Raw genomic sequence first — 17,327 nt, 5'->3', positions numbered from 1 at the left:
TAAAATATATTTCAATGTTTTTGCGAGCGAAGGTGAATGCAATTTCTTTCAAATTCCAACGCTTTAAAATACGTAAAAAGTGAATACTGGAAGATTCATTAAGAATTATAATAATCGAATGGAAAAGTATATGTTTTAAAAACGTGCATACTACAAACAAATGAGAAAATTGGTAATGTCGTTTCAAAACTAACTAGCCAATGAGAAGCTTTGTCTCTGAGACCCGCCCACACAACTTAAACTGTGAAAGTGAAAAAGAAAAGTTGCTTTTTTTTAAAGCTTTTTATTTTAATAACATTTTCTTTTTTTCTGTTTTACAGGATTCTTATTTTCTTCGAATTCATTTGATCTGAGTTCCGCTCAATACGTCAGCACAAATCCAATTTCAAAGTGCAAATCAACAATATTCTGCCTACACAAGTAACTGTAAAACGCTGTGTCCAATCGAACCCAAGAAGAAAAACAAAAGACAAAGCCTGCGTCAAGAGACGTTTCAACAATATATGTATTTAAATCAAACACATTTAAATATATTATAGATCAAGTACACATATATTTCAGAAAACATATTAGTGGTACATAGTACCAAAAGTCTTTTTCCTGTTTCTCGTCCACATCTCAATGAGGTCCAAAGCAATAACTTCATGTCCAAGACAAGTTTCTAAAGGAACAATCAACATTGAGATTTTCTTAGACAGAGCTTGTCATATCATACAAAAAAGAAAAGAAAAGAAAAAGACAATCACCATCAAAAGAACTAACATTAATATATGGCGGTAAACCAGGAATCCACATGTATACAGAAGGGGGATAAACACTGCCCTAACAGTTCAGTTTGTGTATCTCTACAGTCTAGAATAAGATCTGGAAAGGGTTCTAGAGGGAGTTTTTCCAGGCCCGTATTCATTAGTTCCCATTCCCTCAGTCACTTCAGCTCCATGAGAGAGGGACAGAACGGTCTCTGACACTGGCTGACTTACATCCACTATGGCATTCCGTAAATCTGTAAATAAAACTGTACATAGCCACCTTAGGTGTTTATGCATTTCTGTTCTTCTGTTTACTTGTACTAAAAAAAAAAGGTCTAAGCACTTCATAGCCACTCTTTAAAAAAAGCGAATGAAAAAGAACGATAAAAGAGAAGTGTGAGATAAGAATTAAGATGAGGAAGGAAACATTTAAGTCACAGCCACTTTGTAGTTCCCGTTCAGATTCCTGTGCACTTCCTGTTGGCCGACATGGTAACAGCTAAACACAACAGCAGGTACGTTTTGAAATATTTGTGTCCGTGTTCATTCAGTCTTGTTCTGAAATATTGTTCTGTTCGTCTGCTGTGCGACAGCTCTCGCCGGATTATTCACACCTACAGTTAAACTCATTTAGCTCCTCTTCATATAATAAACAGAATTCCTTCGGAGTGCTAGAAATAATGGGATGGATCATACGGAAAACATATTGGCTATTAGTGTGCATATCTAAACACTCACGCTCTCACACACAAACACATGCAGGAAATCATGGAATGCCTCTTTCAAAGTCCTCACTGATATGTTAATGCAGTTCAGCTCTGTGTTCGTCTTCAGGTGGTTTGCTTCTCCAGTCGTTATGCAGAAGGTGACAGGAGCGGGGGGGTAGGAGCTGCTTCCACACTTGACCAGAGGGTCATAGCTGATGAAAACAGAAAACATCCCATTTACTGCATGGCTAAAATAAGTTCAAACATGACTAAAATCAAAGGGATAATGTGTTGTTCAGTCATACCATTTCTTACACAGCTTTTCATGTCCACATCAATAATTACTCATTTTACTATTATAATTTTACTAAAAAAAAATGATAACTGAAATTTATTTGTAGTTTTCTGCTAAATCCAAGCAATTTGGTAATCTGGTAAAAAAAGTTGGTGCATCGCTATAAAAAAGAGAACCATACAAACTCTAAGGAATTGCCTTTGTTTTCCACAGAAGAAGGTAAGTCTGGGTTTGGAACGACTTGAATAAATTACAGATTTTTTTTGGGGGGGTGAAGTTCAAGAAACAGATCTTTATGAACGCAAAGATAAAATAAGATGTACTTTTGTTGCCTTCACTTCAGGGCTTCCCTGGTGTCCCTGCTGCATGACATCATTGACGATCATTTTTGCAATCTTCCATGCCATCTCTTCTTGTGCCTGGCACACCAAAAACAAAGACAGTCCATATCATCATCTATACATCCATTTCCACTTAATAAAAAGACATTCAAAAAGATGATAAAGATGAAGATGATAAAGATGATAAAGATAAAGATGACATGTCTTTTGAATGAAATAAGAAGGGGCACACCTCATCCGAGTTTCCTTGAACCCATTTCTTCATTGCTTGAGAAAACATGGAACCTGATAGAAAGGAAATAAAGTAAGAGTGAGTGAGCTGGACAGAGCAGTGAATCCTGCTTTTCACTGCTCTTCAACACAATCACCCCACATCACCGGCTACTTATCGCCATGGCAACACACTCTCTGCACTCACACTGAAGACATCAAGAGCACTTCAGCAGAAGTCATAACTAAGAGCCAACTCACACAATACCAAACGTGCAAGTGTGTGTCAGTGAGAGAGAGGAGAAAAAAGTTCTCAAGAGCAAACGCACACGCGCGCGCGCGTGTGTGTGTGTGTGTGTGTGTGTGTGTGTGAGTGTGTGTCCTACCCTTGGATTTCTTCACATCTGGCTCTGGCTCAGCCTCTCTGATGAACTGGCCCAACTCATTCACCTTCCCAAAGGTCATTCTTCTGAGATGAAAGCAAGAAAAGCTGAATCTGGATCTAAATCCAGTGTTTTGTGCATAATACCAAGCTTCAACAATAAGAATCTTTTTCTGCTGGCCCAGGTGGACCTCAAAAAAACATACATAATATTTTTAACTGACTTTTTATGTGCCCAAAAAAGTAGGTATTTTTACTTCCATCTATGTCAGCCAATGAGATACCTAGATGTTGCCTTGATGTATATAATGTTCAACATGCAAGGTCTAAAACATATCCATGATCAATGAATGTTTATTGTAGTAATGGCCTTGATAAATCCTTTTTGTTGAACATTAAAGATGTTTATGTTGTACCGATCTGAGTTCCAGTGATGGGAAGGAAGTGTAGCATGAAGGTTTTGAAACGCTGACTCACCCAGCATACGGTCTCTGGTAGAGAGACTCGGGGTCCAGACTGGCGATGTCCACCGTTATCGCCTCATCGAAGTTCTTTAGGATCTTGACTGCTGCTTTTTTAGTACCTTGCTGCAATTAAAGATCAGGACAAAGTTAGCCATACCTGCATCCATATTCTTGAAGAATCCTTGTATTGTTCTGAAAAACATGTGCGATGAAGCTTTTGGGGAGAGTCAATCACCTGGACTTGTGACCCTTCTGTGATGCTTGAGTTGCGGTCGACTTCTGGTGTCCAGCCCTGGCTGGGGGTGTTGGCATTTGCTCCGGTAAACTCGTCCACCCGTACAGAGTTGATAAGGTCGCTCAAATACTTATAGTAAAGGTTGCTTGACAGAAAGCCTGGCATGTAAACCTGAGGTTGAAGAAAACAAGAAAACTTCAGAAGGATTGTTCGTCCTAATACCAAGCTTCCACCTTCATCATTTTTTGTACACTTTTATAGAAAAGTGTTGTGGTAACATAACCCACTTTCTCCATGGTGGTCCAGGCCTGTCTTAGTGGAGTGTTGAAGCAGTCTGGGAGAGGTCCGCCTTCTCGACAGATATTAGATTCGATCTCCATCCGCACAGAGTCACCAAAACCCAACGGATTTGTGGCTTGGAGTGAAAAATACCTAAGCAGATCACATGAATTGTCATGTCTTCTGTTTACCAAAAGTAATGGTTATGCTGTTGCCAGATCTTAAACACTAGAGAGGCATGTGCATAATTGCATAGTGTCAAAATCAACAGGCCTATGGGTTGCCTTAATGACTAGTTAGCAACAAAGAAGCTAGAAAAATGTAGAAAAATGCTGATTAGGGTCATGTCCATCATAAACCAAGCAGACAAGTTTAACGTCTGGGGTCAGTAAGATTTTTAACAAGGATGCATTAAATTGATCGAAAGTGGCACTAAAAACAGAGCACTATTTTAAACAAATGCTGTTCTTTTCAAGTTTTTATTAATTAAAGCATCCTGAAAAGAACAGTAACGCCAGAAATATTAATAAGCTGTTTTTTGTTGTTTGCTTTGTTTTTTGCATTTCTCCCCAATAAGGCATGCTTCTTTGGCAGCAAATCAACATATTAGAAATATTTCTGAAGGATCATGTGACACTAAGATTGGAGTAATGGCTGCTGAAAATTCAGTCTTGACATAATAGCAATAAATTACATTTTAAAATATGTTAAACATACATTAAACTAAAGAAAAGTTGTTCTAAATTGTAACTAATGATATTTCACAATATTACTGTTTTTGACCAAACAAATGTTTAATTGGTGAGCATACGAGACCAACTCCATTTGTTTAGTTGCCCATCCTGATCCATCCATAATAGTAGACTGGAATAATGTGCCAAAACAAAGATTACACTGGACTTCAAATAGAACATACTTGTCATAGAGAATCATGGCATCATTCTGGGCTTCCTGTCCGTCGTACTGGCCTTTCTTGGCAGCCAACTGATCTTGAAAGTTTTCTGCAGCCAGCCAGAACTGCAGCACATTCATTGCATCCTCCTTCTCCATGTACTATATTGACACACACACACACACACACACGCACGCACGCACACAAACACACTTTGAATTAGGTTTCAATCCTACTTTATAATCCCTTGGCACTTCAAATGTACTTGGATCAGAAGTCCATCGATTTATACGCACACTTGCACTTTTGGTGCATTCTGCCATTTAGAAACAGGTTTGGGGAAGATTGTCGAGCTCAGCATATTTCATGTGCTTATACAGCTCTATGCATAAATTCAACATAAATTCAACTTGAAAGTGTGTTCTAACAGGACACATAATATCTGGACTCATAAAACACTTAAATCCAATTTTAATGCACATTTAAAAAGTAAAGAACATTACACATAATTCAACATCTATACTTATATAATTAAAAGTGCATACAAGAAAGATAATCTACAGGAAAATTTGGGTTATTCAAGTTAAGAGGTAAACGTACTGTACAACCATATTTAAAAGTGTATTAATGCTATTACTTCCTTTTAAACAGAGGCTGAAGTGAGTGCCCTCACCTCAGAGAAGTAGAAGAGGGCTGACTCGCAAAACAGGATGTCAGCCAGGAACACAGAGCCACTGGTCAGCACCTCGATCTGGTACTTACAGAAATAATGGCTCCGCAAGAACTCACTAAAGTGCCTGTAAAACATTTCCATGTAATTACAGAATGAGAAGAGCTGGATAAACAAATACATTTCAAATAAATAGAGAGGAAACACTAGGCCTGTCAATTTATTGTGTCAATTTTGTATGACTAATTAAAACAAAATAACATAAAAGTAGAATTCAATAATATAATTAATTATGCAAAATAACAATTCATGGCCCCTGACCTGAAAATACAAGCAAATAAAGGGATAGTTCGCCCAAAAATTTTAATTCTGTCATTAATTACTCACCATCATATCGTGACCTTCATGACCTTAAGACCTTCGTTCATCTTCGGAACGCAAATTCAGATATTTCTGATGAAATCCGAGAGCTCTCAGACGCTGCATAGACAGCAATGCAACTGACATGTTCAAGGCCCAGAAAGGTAGTAAGGACTTCGTTATAATAGTCCATGTGACATCAGGGGTTCAACCCTAATTTTATGAAGCTATGAGAATACTTTGTGTGTGCAAAGACAACAAAAATATTAATTTTATTCAACGATTTATTCTCTCCTGGATCAGTCTCTGTCACCATTATCGAGAATATCATGTATTCTCGTAGCTTCATAAACGATTAACAACTAAGGTCACATGGAAAATGTAAACTATTTCCTTACGACGTTTCTATCCCTTGACCGTAGTAGAACTCTTTGTGGTCTATGGAAGGTAAGAGGCCTCTCAGATTTCATCAAAGTTATCTTAATTTGTGTTTCAAAGATGAACAAAGGCCTTAACGGGTTTGGAACAACATGAGGGTGAGTAATTAATGACCAAATTTTAATTTTGGGGTGAACTATCCCTTTAAAGCCCCAGCTTTACTACGAAAACCTTGTAACCCCAACTCTCCACCTTGCAAAACCATTTTTTAAGATCAAAAAAAGCTAGGAGAACAGATGGAGTGGAACAAAATACATTTCAATCATAACAACTCTCTGAATAGCATGGTAATGTCTGTGATTGTTAATCAATCAGCTTGCACCATGTAATAAATGATGTGAGTGCTAGCATATTGCATGTAAAGGACCTGTCAACTTGTGCCATCTAGAGTTTCGTAAATTAACTCTATGGGCCTCATTTATCAATCTAACGTAGAAACGAGCGCAGATCTGTCCGCACAAATCAACTTACAACAGAGTTCACATGTGATACATGAAACATTCATATGCCGCCAATCTCATCGTACGAATGATCGCATGCTGATAAATGAATCATTTGAATATCACGTCCCTAAAAACACCATGCTTCAGAAACCTCGCCCCTAGAGTTTACGACACGGAGAAAAGAAACACGGCCAAAAAGAGGAAGTTATCTCATAAAAGAGAAACTGATCTTACTCCAAAAACACATGTTAAGCTTGTAATTGCAAATAATTAGGCTACATTAATTTATGTAATATATATGTATATTAAAATACTGGTAAATGTAAACCGCTTATTTAGTTCCCCTCACTCTACAACAAATATTGTAAATTTAACGGTATTCAGAACAGAACAAGATTGAAAAAAAACGAAGTTTTTTTGGGCGCTGTACACTGATTTTACAATAAACACTGTAACTTTTATGTTTGGTTGACTGCATTTTAGTTTGATGATGAATGGCTGAAATGTCAGGCAACGCTAGAACTTATGTTGTTTGTGTGTGCGTGAGACAACTGCGCAATCAGATGGATTAAATCAAATAAAGATATAAAGAAAATAAATAAAATGTGTCACAAAAAATGAGCGTACAGCCTATACTTGTTGCACCATTTTTTTCCTTTCCTTTTGTTACACTGTAAATTATAGTATAGCCTATTGTATATTTTGTGTGATCCTATATATTTCATTCCTTTTATAGGCTTAATTTCTGTTTATCTCCTTTCACAGAAGCGCTGCAGGTGCATGATGCGACGACTGAAATCCTCATGGTCGTGTTTACGCTGCTATTAAATAAAATAAAAAAAGACAGTCTTATCTTACTGGTTAACGATCAACTAATGAGCTTCGTTTGATGGTCAGGAAAATAAAAATGAACAAAATGCTATCATTCTACAATTCTCCACAATATTTACTATGCTGCGCGAAAGTTCAGGTTCAGGAAACTCAAAAACATGCGTAAATGAACTGAGACCAGACGTGAGATTTGATCGTAGACACGCTCACGTCCATATTGATCAATTCCAAGTTTTGCGTTAAAACGCCAGTACGCACAATTTTCTGTCGTAAGTTTCTTTCGTAAATGAGGCCCAAGATGTCTTATAAGGGTTAAAGCTAAAATTATTCTTTACATATTGTTTTACAAATGCTTAATGAACAGCCAAAGACATCTCTCTGCATGTTTATACAGTCTGTTTCTTGAGTACACCAGATGTAAAGAATAAAAACTGATAAATGTACACTTACAGATATGATATGAGAGCAACGTGTGTGAAGGACAAACACTGAGAGTGAAATTACGTACTGTTGTTCGATGATGGAGAACACAACAGATTGTGCAATGACAAAGCAGTTCGGGTCCACTTGTCCGTCTTCCCCACAGATTTTCGCTAACAAAAGAAAAAAACTTGTTTACTCTATCCTAACCGAAGCTTGAAACATGAAAACAGGAAATTAAACATGTATAAGTGCTCTCAACATCCTAAAGAGCAAAGTGGTTCTATTCCATCCAATCAAAAAAATGCCTATTTTAAGATACTTCACATAAAAAAAAGTACTTAAAAACTTAAATAAGGTATGTAATGACAACAAGCTTCCTAAAGAAAAATCCATAAAACCAGGCCCTCATTTTCTAAACACCCAGTATCTCCTATAAATATAATTATCTTGTTCAAACAGAAAAGAAAAATCACTGGAGTGCATCTTCAGCCATCTAAACAGAGACATCATTGTGATGGATTGAATTTTCTTACCCACAATGTCGTTGCGTATCTGTTCGGTGATGGGAATTGGCCTAGCAGCGTCTGGAGATATGTACTTAGTGAAAATGTTAACAGCATCCCTCTCTATACCTAGAAATGACAAAAATCAGTATATGTGGAAACTGAAAATAGGATACAGAGGATAAAGATGAAGGACAAATCAGACTCGATCCACAGTGAACACCTTTATAATATTCAACATCCCTCTTCACTGACCTACAGAAGTGTACTAATTTACATTTCAGCCATGGCTAATCTATTCATCAAACCTCATGTGTGCTTGAGCGTCACTATTCATCAAAAGAAAAAATGAATAGTACAATCAGAGCAAAGGCCTAGAGACAAATCTTACAGCTACACATTGTTAAACATTAATATCAAACTCAAATACAGGACGGGCGCACATTTCATACAGAAAAGCATGTCAGTATGTTTGTATGCAGTGTGCTTGGGACACCAGAAAAACTAAAAAAAAGTATATAGTAACTATATTTATGAAATGAATAGATAAGGCCAATGATTTATTTGAATTATGGTTGATGATCAGCCATCATGAGTAGTATGCCGTGTTGAAAGTGTTTGAGTTTATTGGGGTTCTGTGAGATGAGGAATCTCTTCAGAGCATGTTTAAACGCTGAAGTGCTTATCATAAAATTAATTTAGATGCTGAGAAAAGCCAGAGACAATGCAATGAAGTGGACAAAGACTTATTCTTTTTTCAGACATCACAGCAGAGGCCACGGACTGATAGGATCTGACTCCCCTTCTAAGCTGATTTGATGTCTTTCGGCTCAACTGACTTTTTCCATTCACTGCTTTTACAGCCTAGAGCTTCTTTGTATTAGCCATTAATGAATACTCAGCTCCTGACTTCTGTTCATTGTAGTCTACTGCCAAGATGCTAAATGAGATCATTTACCAAGCTTGCTCTATAAAACCAATGCCGCATGGATATTAAAAGTCATCGTCTGATACAAAAGGAATATGTTGTAATGGTAAAAGACCACTAACCGTACAGACTATTCCCTAAGGCCTGCTCATAAAAACTCAATCTTAAGGTACAGTTTTCGTGAAATTACTAAGGAATACTGCAAACCCTGCAGTTTTAAAGTAGTTCTTTCTTAATTCAGCCAAAAGGTCACGTAGATGGATGCTAAACTGATCAAATGTCAAATTTGTAGGTCAGAAATCTTTTTTATTTTTTTATTTCAAATATGTATTTATCATTATGGACTTGAAAAGAAAGACAAGCAAGCATGCACCATCATAAGCATTTAAAATATGCAACTATGATGCACAACAATAAACTACTGGAAGGAATTGAGGAAAAGATGTCGTTTTTAAATTATTATACAAGTGTGTGTTTCTAATCCATGTGTAAAAATAGAGAAAATTAGAGTGTACAAACATCTATCTAAATGTGACCTTGGACCACAAAACCAATCATAATAGTCCATTTTTGCAACTTGTAAATAGTGTAATAAAATCACCTAACCTTGCCCCGGACAAAGCTTTATCTTTTAACTAGTTTCACACTAAGCTTTGCCTAGCGATCATGTCAGGATACCAGGAAGAAATGTGACATAACTACCTTGAAAGCGAAGGAATTATATAACAATATAACACACATCCAGATATTCATCAATGTAATACAGTAGGGCCACTTTAAGACCTTTAAGACAAATCAGCATATCCAGTAATAAACATTTGAAAGTGGTTTAAAACAATTCAAGCTTCGAATTACTGTTTTCAATTATTAATGCAATTCAACAAACACGTCTCCTGCTCTTACTGTGGTGATCAACAGCACGCCACAGAACATGCTATTGCTACTTAAGTAGAATTTAACTAAGAATTCTCCTTTAACCCTAAATAACTCAGGAGATCATCTCAGCCAGCACTTGTTTAAAAATACCAGCTGGAAGGACTAATTGCATTAATACAGTCAAAACAAACAGGTAAAAGAGTTTCAGCAATGAGGCTACCATAACTTGTACTCACTTTTCATTAGTTTGTCAGAGAGGCCACTAGTAGACTGGCCTTTAATTGGAGTGCCTGTCCTGGAGGAGGGCTGTCTGGTGGGCGTTTCTGATCTTAGGCTGGGCTGCAGGTGGGGAGTCCCAGGCCGGGCAGCCCCCTCTGAGCTAACAGAGTTCCGGTGGCCAATCAGAGCCCCGGTATGAGAGTTAGTGTCTTGGGGGCTGGGGGTGTGAGGTCTGGAGGAAGTCCGGGAGGAGAAAGTGTCCTCTTCATCTCCCTCATCCAGAGTTTGGTCGTTTGGGAACTCTGGCGAGTCGGGGGATTCCAGGGCAGCTGCAGGCTCAGCCAAGGTGCTGTGTTTGACTGAATTGAGGCTGTGCGCTCTGACCCTAGACCAGGTGGTGGATCGAAAGCTCTCAGCTTCAAGCCAGAAGCGGACCAGGTACTCAGCTGAGTGGGTCTCCATAAACTGTATGAAGTAGGGCATGGCCACATTATCCCGCAAGATCTGGTCTACAGTTTTAGAAAGCCGAGACCGAGTCTCTTGAACCTGGTAGTTGACACTGGAGCGACCTGAAAAGCAAAGACACTTTTTAAACCCCATTGTTACAATACACATTTTCTTATGTAGAGACAACCCACAAATTCACAATCACAGATTTGGACTGGTAACAACCAGTTAACGGATTTGTGTGTTCACACAATTTAAATTTCACCTTTTTTATATAAATGGGGAAAATTAAAAAAAACAAAATGAAACCCAATAAAAACCACAAAACAACACAGAATAGAACAAAATGTACAACAAAACATAAAAACAATCATTAAAATCAACACAGCTAAAAACAAGTCAAAAGAAAAATTTGAGACACAAAACAAGCAAAAAAACAAAACAAAATGAAAAACACAAACAAACCCCAAAATATATAAACAACTGAAAAAAAAACTAGAAAACAAAACAAAACATGGTTAAAAATAACCAATAATTAAAATCAAATCAGCTAAACAAATTAAAAACAAAACATGAAACAAAACAAACAAAAACAATACAAACCCCAAAATAAACAAACAATATAAAAATAACTAAATTAACAACCAAAAACAAAGCAATCATAGCAATCAAAAGTGACTTGACAAAAAAAAACCTTTGTCTGTCCAAACCTCTCTACTATAATCCCAAGGCATTGTTTTACGGTTGCTATAGGGCGATCTAGATTGTTTCTCTAGGTGGATACTTACTGGTCTAAAGTCAAAAGAGCCCACCTCAAGTCCCCATATTCTGGTATTGCCAATCAGCATATGTTTCATGTTCAATACTTGGGGTTAGATGTTTGTTCAAATCCCCTAAAGTATCAACAAGTGTAATAGTGATGCCTTTAACTAGCAATTGCTATACAATACTGAACTCAGAGCACCTTTAATGCCTCTACTTCAAACCCATGACTTCTCCAGACCACACCCAGACATCCATTTATAATATACAGTAGAAGCACAGACTTAGTTTCATAAATAAATACACACACAAAAGAGATCTTATAATAGAGCCGTGACCTCCACTGAATGCTTAGAAAGGCCACACCTTCCTCTTTCAACACCACAGGACACCAGAAGATGGTCTGATTAAAACATTTACTGAGATGTGAACACAATGAGTGCAGTATCAGAAAACGCAAAGGACTGTACCTGAGATGACAAACTACTAATCTGCTTTGTGTAGGAGGCAACACTTTTGACGTTAGAAGCAATTCCTTTACCAAAGTTCCCTTGCAACACTGGTTTGTCAACACATACGTTTCAATGTCTTTTTACATGTGAAGGAGGGGTTAGGACATCATAACAAAGACATTCTATCCAAGGGCAGATGATAACATTGAAGATGACTTCTAGACCAAATATGATTATGAAACCTTCTAATCATGGCCAAGTTTAAAAAAATAAAGTAAAAAAACTACAATAGTTGAAATGGGGAATTCCATGTAAGTTTACAGTAAATACTGTAAAATGTACAGTTTTTGAACATGAAAAGGAAAAAAGTGAAAAACTGTAAATTGATATTCCCAGAAATCTCTTGAGTCAAACTTTGCAGATGATGGTTTATCACTGAAAAAAACGGTTTCTCCTTGGTATTACTTCTGTAAAATTATGAACATTAGGGCTTTGTAACATCTTGTGTTATTAAATGAATGATTTGTTTTTGTGTATGAACCTGTGCGCCTTTTAATACTTAATACAAGTATTTACCTCAGCTTGTAGAAAAGCTTCTTTAATGAACTATTATTCATCACGTGGCTTTGTCTTTTTACTGTCTGTGTTTTCAGTATGGTTGTCAAGATGGTAATCTGGCAACCGCAGCTGCCATTTTTTTTTTTTTTTGAAGTTCTGTAAACTTCACAGATTTCATCACTGTAGGGCAGTCACTTAGATTTCAAGCCCACTAAAATCAAAATGGTTTTCTGTCCATGTTTCAAGACCACGCAGGCTGCAGGGAACAGAAGTCTTCTGTCTTTTTTTAATTAAGCATTTTTGTTAGTTGTATAATCAAAAAAGTCAAACTTTCTCACAGATCTTTCACAGCCTCATGTTAATTTGTGGTTTATGTGCAATTTATCTTAACAAAAGTGGATGAAATCAACTTTTAGAAAATATATGCATTTAAAATTTACATATTTAGTGTTTCTTTTCCTGGAAAACAGACTAAGAATAATGGTTACATTATATACTAATCATAATGACAACCAGCTGGTTATGTAATGCACCAGACCTATTTGTAAAAAGAAGCACTTGGAGAAGTAAGCAGACAAATAGGCATGGACATATATCGCAGTCTTCTTTGAAACCAGGTTAAAGTGAAGGAGCTTGTGCAGGTTTTCACCAATCACAGAGCTATGACAAGGTTAAGAGATTATGGCACTTCACAAACAAATCCATCAGGCCAGTGCGCTGCAAAAGCCATTTCAGTAACAGCTTCACAAAATACCTCCTCTAATGTGATAATTCCTTCTCTGCTCAGCACAGAACAGTAAGTCATAGATCAAATGTTGCTACCAAGCCCACCTTAAATATAAAAAATAAATAAAAAAATACATAAACACAGCAGCTTTGAGATCAAACAGTTAATAATAAATATTCCAGCTCAATCTCTCAGTTATAGACTTTAACAGTTGACAGGAAAAAGCCATTTAGCACATAAGTTAAAAGTCCCTTTCGACATGTTCATAGCTGGTGTACTGTACCTAAGTCTCCAAAGTGTGCTGCCTCCATGTGGCTAGGCTGTTTTTTGAGGATAGCAGTCCGGCCGCGGGCAAAGGAGTCCATGTTGGCTGAGATAGCATTGATGGCCACATGGCTGGGTCCCGCTGCCTCCAGGATAGCATGATGATTACGGCCGCTAAGAGAGGGGGAGTGGGGCAACACTTGGGCTGGAGAGGAGCACACAGAGCAGGAACATTAATACACAACTGAATAAACCTAAGCATGTCCTAACCTAGCCTATGCCTCAACTTGCTAGTTATTCATTTAAAGAGATCGCTGAAAAATGAACATTCTGTCATCACCACATGTCATTCCACAACTATTTTTACCTACTTTGATTAATCTTCTAAACAAGAGGTTTCTGTCCCTCTGAAGACCAGCTAACCAAAACATTGTAGATCCAAAAGTGACAAAGACGTCATAAAAAGAATCCATGTGTTAAATCCGAGTCTTGTGAAGACATAGTGTCTCTTATATGATAAACATATAATCCAGGCTTTCACGCATACATAGAGCACATCACATATGGCCAACAACATGGAAACATGTTTGAGCTTCTGCGTTTAGCAGATGTGATGTGCTCTCTGTGTGTGTCTGTTCTTCATATGAAGCTATCATATCTATTCATAACATAATTCAATATCCTAACTTTGTAGAGATGTTCCATTATTTCAAATCAAAGAACAAAGGATAAAAAACCTGCTAGTCTTAATGGCCATTTAAACAAAACACAAATAAATCATGCACGATCTAGATACATTTTTAAAAGCTGAACTCATTTTCACTGTCATTAGACGGTCCATTAGTCTCTCACTATATGAGACACAATATTTCCACATTAAGGGTCACAAGGAACTATATCTATATCCTGATACACATTAACCTGGTCTATTGTCTTCCATTCCAGCATGTTCTATGACATCTCAATACAACGTTATAAATCTGACAAAAATTACTACGATGACAAAGGACCAACATGAGAACAAGTGAGGCTGGAATGCAAAACACAGTCTTATGAAAATATCCAGTATACAGTGTACATATTACAGTGTATAAACCGCAGAACATAAGCACAGTAAACAACACAGGACTCTCACCTTTGCTGGCTTTGGCATCTGCTGGTCTCTCAGGTTCCTTTGCTTTAGCTATGAAATAAAGAACATAGGAAATATAATTTATAATTTACATAATCTCTTATCCTAACGCACCTGATTATTCAGCACTTAAGAAAAGTAACCATCTTGGGTTAATCCAGTAAAGCCCACATTTTTGACTCCTTCCACTTTATGTTTTCTGCATTATTTGCATGGAGTGAGGCCTTGTGTGAAAAAAAAAACAACTGTGGCAAAAGGTCTTGCATCATGAAGCACAAAACGACAAGAATTTCCATCATCGCTATCATTATTTGGAAAAGTGCAAGCAAAAAGTGGAGCTGATATTTGTCTTTACATTGTGCAAGCATGCATTACATAATTTCAAACAATTCATAGTCCTCTGCTGTGCTAATACCATACATTAACCCACATATCTCTGATGGATGAAGAAAACATACACTAAATTACAAAGACTGTTAAATAGGACACGGGCTAAGAGGGCATCCTTCCTTCCCTCAGGGCAGACACATTGATTAATGCACACTGACCGAAGTCACAGGATACATGTATATGGTCTTTGTCATGTGGGCAGGGATTCTGGGAATTTTGGAATGATCCGTTACTCTGTTCAGTAAAGATACAAAACTACAGATTAATTATAGTTTGTGTGTGTATGAACATCTAAAGACTGCAGCTTCACCACCCATTCTGACCAGTCAATTCTCACCAAATAAAGATTTTATAAAAATTTGTATATTTACTCTAAAGAAATTTCCACCACAAAGATTTTACATGCCTGGAAATCACAATTTAAACTTTGCAGACATATTTCCAGGTTTTCTATGACTATGAAATAAGTGGTTCTCAGTTTAGGAGCCTCAGCTAATTTCCAATGGCACCCCAATAAGTCTTAAAATTATGTAAATTAAATCATATTAACATAATATTAATTACAGAGTTACACATCAGCTTAAATAGGCCGGCCTTCAGATACTGTCTTGGACAAAGCAGCCCTTGGAGTCTACAAAGATGAAAACCAATCATCTAAATCCTATGAAATGGATAATGTACAAAATTAAAAGAAAAGAAAAAAAAAGCTTCAGATCAAAGATGTCAAAGAAAGCCATCCTTGTCAAAAAAAAATTCCAAACCACTTCCAATGTTATCAACATGAGTTCATTGAGTAGGATTCTATATTATTCTTAATATAATTTTTGTTTCATTCCACATTGTAAGGTTCCAACATGAGGGTTTTCTGACACGACTAGACTAACTGTATCATACGTGATACTTCAACGTATTTTTTTCAGTTAGCAGCATGAATTTTAACTATTAAATGTCTATAATTCACACAAAAAATCTCAAAGTTCTCATATGATAACCTAAAATAACAAAAATGTTCACTTGAAAGAGGAATATCCCATCTCTCTGAAGTTAATGTAGACGGTGTGGTGTGAAGACGAAAGCGATGCATAAGAGGAATTTCATGGCCAGAACAACAGTAAAGGAGTTTTAATGTGGACACGAGCTCAGCATCGGTCCAGAAAAGCCCACTCTGTCCGTGGATCATCCCATCATGATCGAGCGGAGCACTTCCTTACCTTTCCGCTTGAAGAACGACATGATGAATATGAGGCTGTGAAGGCTTGCTCAGCTCAGAGACAACATCCCGACAGCTCCCGAGTCCCTTCATTCATAACACCCTGTCGCGCACATCTTTCGCTTTGATCATCCACATCTGCGGTCACTGGCAAAACCCAAAACCGTCCAGTCCCCTCTCAGCCGGCCCGGTCGCCATATTGTCAATAAACGCCTCACTTCCGGAGTGTCTGCGGCACAGCGCTGCTGCTGGAATCATGGGAAAACACCTGACAAATGAAAAGACTTCATTCCTGTACATACTGAATACGATTTCTCTATAATAAGAATATACTGTGTTATCAGACGACAGGAGATCTGAAGCAGTGACAGCAGGGTCCTGCAGCTAGGTGACATTCTGACTGCTGTAAACAACATTGTACCTGCATCACTGCATACACATAACGAATGTATCATTATCAAATCAACTTAATAATTGCGTATTACTAGCACACTCTAATTTATTATTTAATTGAATATTTGATATGATCTATATTTATGTGCCCTATGTCTGCTATGACAGATGAGTCAGGATGTTTTTTCTCCCTCTTCACATAATCATCTGATATCCTTATATCTGGTATCTTTGCTATATTCATCTTTTACTTGCTTTGAGTACAGTGACGTTATGTACTTTTACAAATACCATCAAAGCTATATAGTAGCAAACTACACAAAATCAAAACAAAAATTGCAATTTAATATATAAAGATTGATTAACTTATCAAATTACCATATATCTCTTAGAAACTTGTCAAATTTTCATGATATACATATAGTGTGGGTCATTCAGATTATACATTGCTATAGAACACTTTGTGACAGTTTATTGCTGTATTTCTCAAATGTACAGGGACAAAGTCTGCTGCCACCTTTTAGAGCACCAATGAATGAAAGACAAACACGTCACCATTAACATCTTTTATTGCATGAATATCTTGAACAGTTCGTAAACTTGTGCGTTGTTATACAGTCTATGGTTGTAACAGAAGCAAACAGAGAATCTTTCTTTTTTTTTTCTTTTCTTTTTTTTAAATGTACTTCAACTGGACATGCTCGGTCCAAATTCTGTCTAATGTTATAATTTCCCTTTTTATTTTCC

General features: G+C 37.0%; 1 protein-coding gene across 2 annotated transcripts; it reads right to left on the bottom strand.

Moving 5' to 3' along the window:
• Nucleotides 1-481: 481 nt before the first annotated feature.
• Nucleotides 482-16,427, bottom strand: LOC132140903 (A-kinase anchor protein 10, mitochondrial-like). 2 transcript variants are annotated; one of them, XM_059549961.1, is made up of 15 exons: nucleotides 16,189-16,427; nucleotides 14,591-14,638; nucleotides 13,475-13,660; nucleotides 10,263-10,814; nucleotides 8,253-8,351; nucleotides 7,805-7,889; nucleotides 5,228-5,351; nucleotides 4,579-4,715; nucleotides 3,671-3,815; nucleotides 3,384-3,554; nucleotides 3,162-3,271; nucleotides 2,689-2,771; nucleotides 2,325-2,377; nucleotides 2,075-2,170; nucleotides 482-1,668 (listed from the first exon to the last, which is right to left on the bottom strand). In XM_059549961.1, exons 1-15 carry the CDS (start codon nucleotides 16,208-16,210, stop codon nucleotides 1,663-1,665), a joined length of 1,917 nt encoding a protein of 638 aa, XP_059405944.1. In that variant the 5' UTR covers nucleotides 16,211-16,427; the 3' UTR covers nucleotides 482-1,662. The 2 variants fall into 2 exon arrangements, with proteins under 2 accessions (XP_059405944.1, XP_059405945.1); XM_059549962.1 differs by having other exon boundaries at nucleotides 2,689-2,768.
• Nucleotides 16,428-17,327: the final 900 nt, after the last annotated feature.

The sequence above is a fragment of the Carassius carassius genome, chromosome 5 (genome assembly GCF_963082965.1).
Source record: "Carassius carassius chromosome 5, fCarCar2.1, whole genome shotgun sequence".
Lineage (NCBI taxonomy): Eukaryota > Metazoa > Chordata > Actinopteri > Cypriniformes > Cyprinidae > Carassius > Carassius carassius.
Note: the sequence above shows the minus strand (reverse complement) of the source record. Positions and strands in the feature narration are given on the sequence as shown.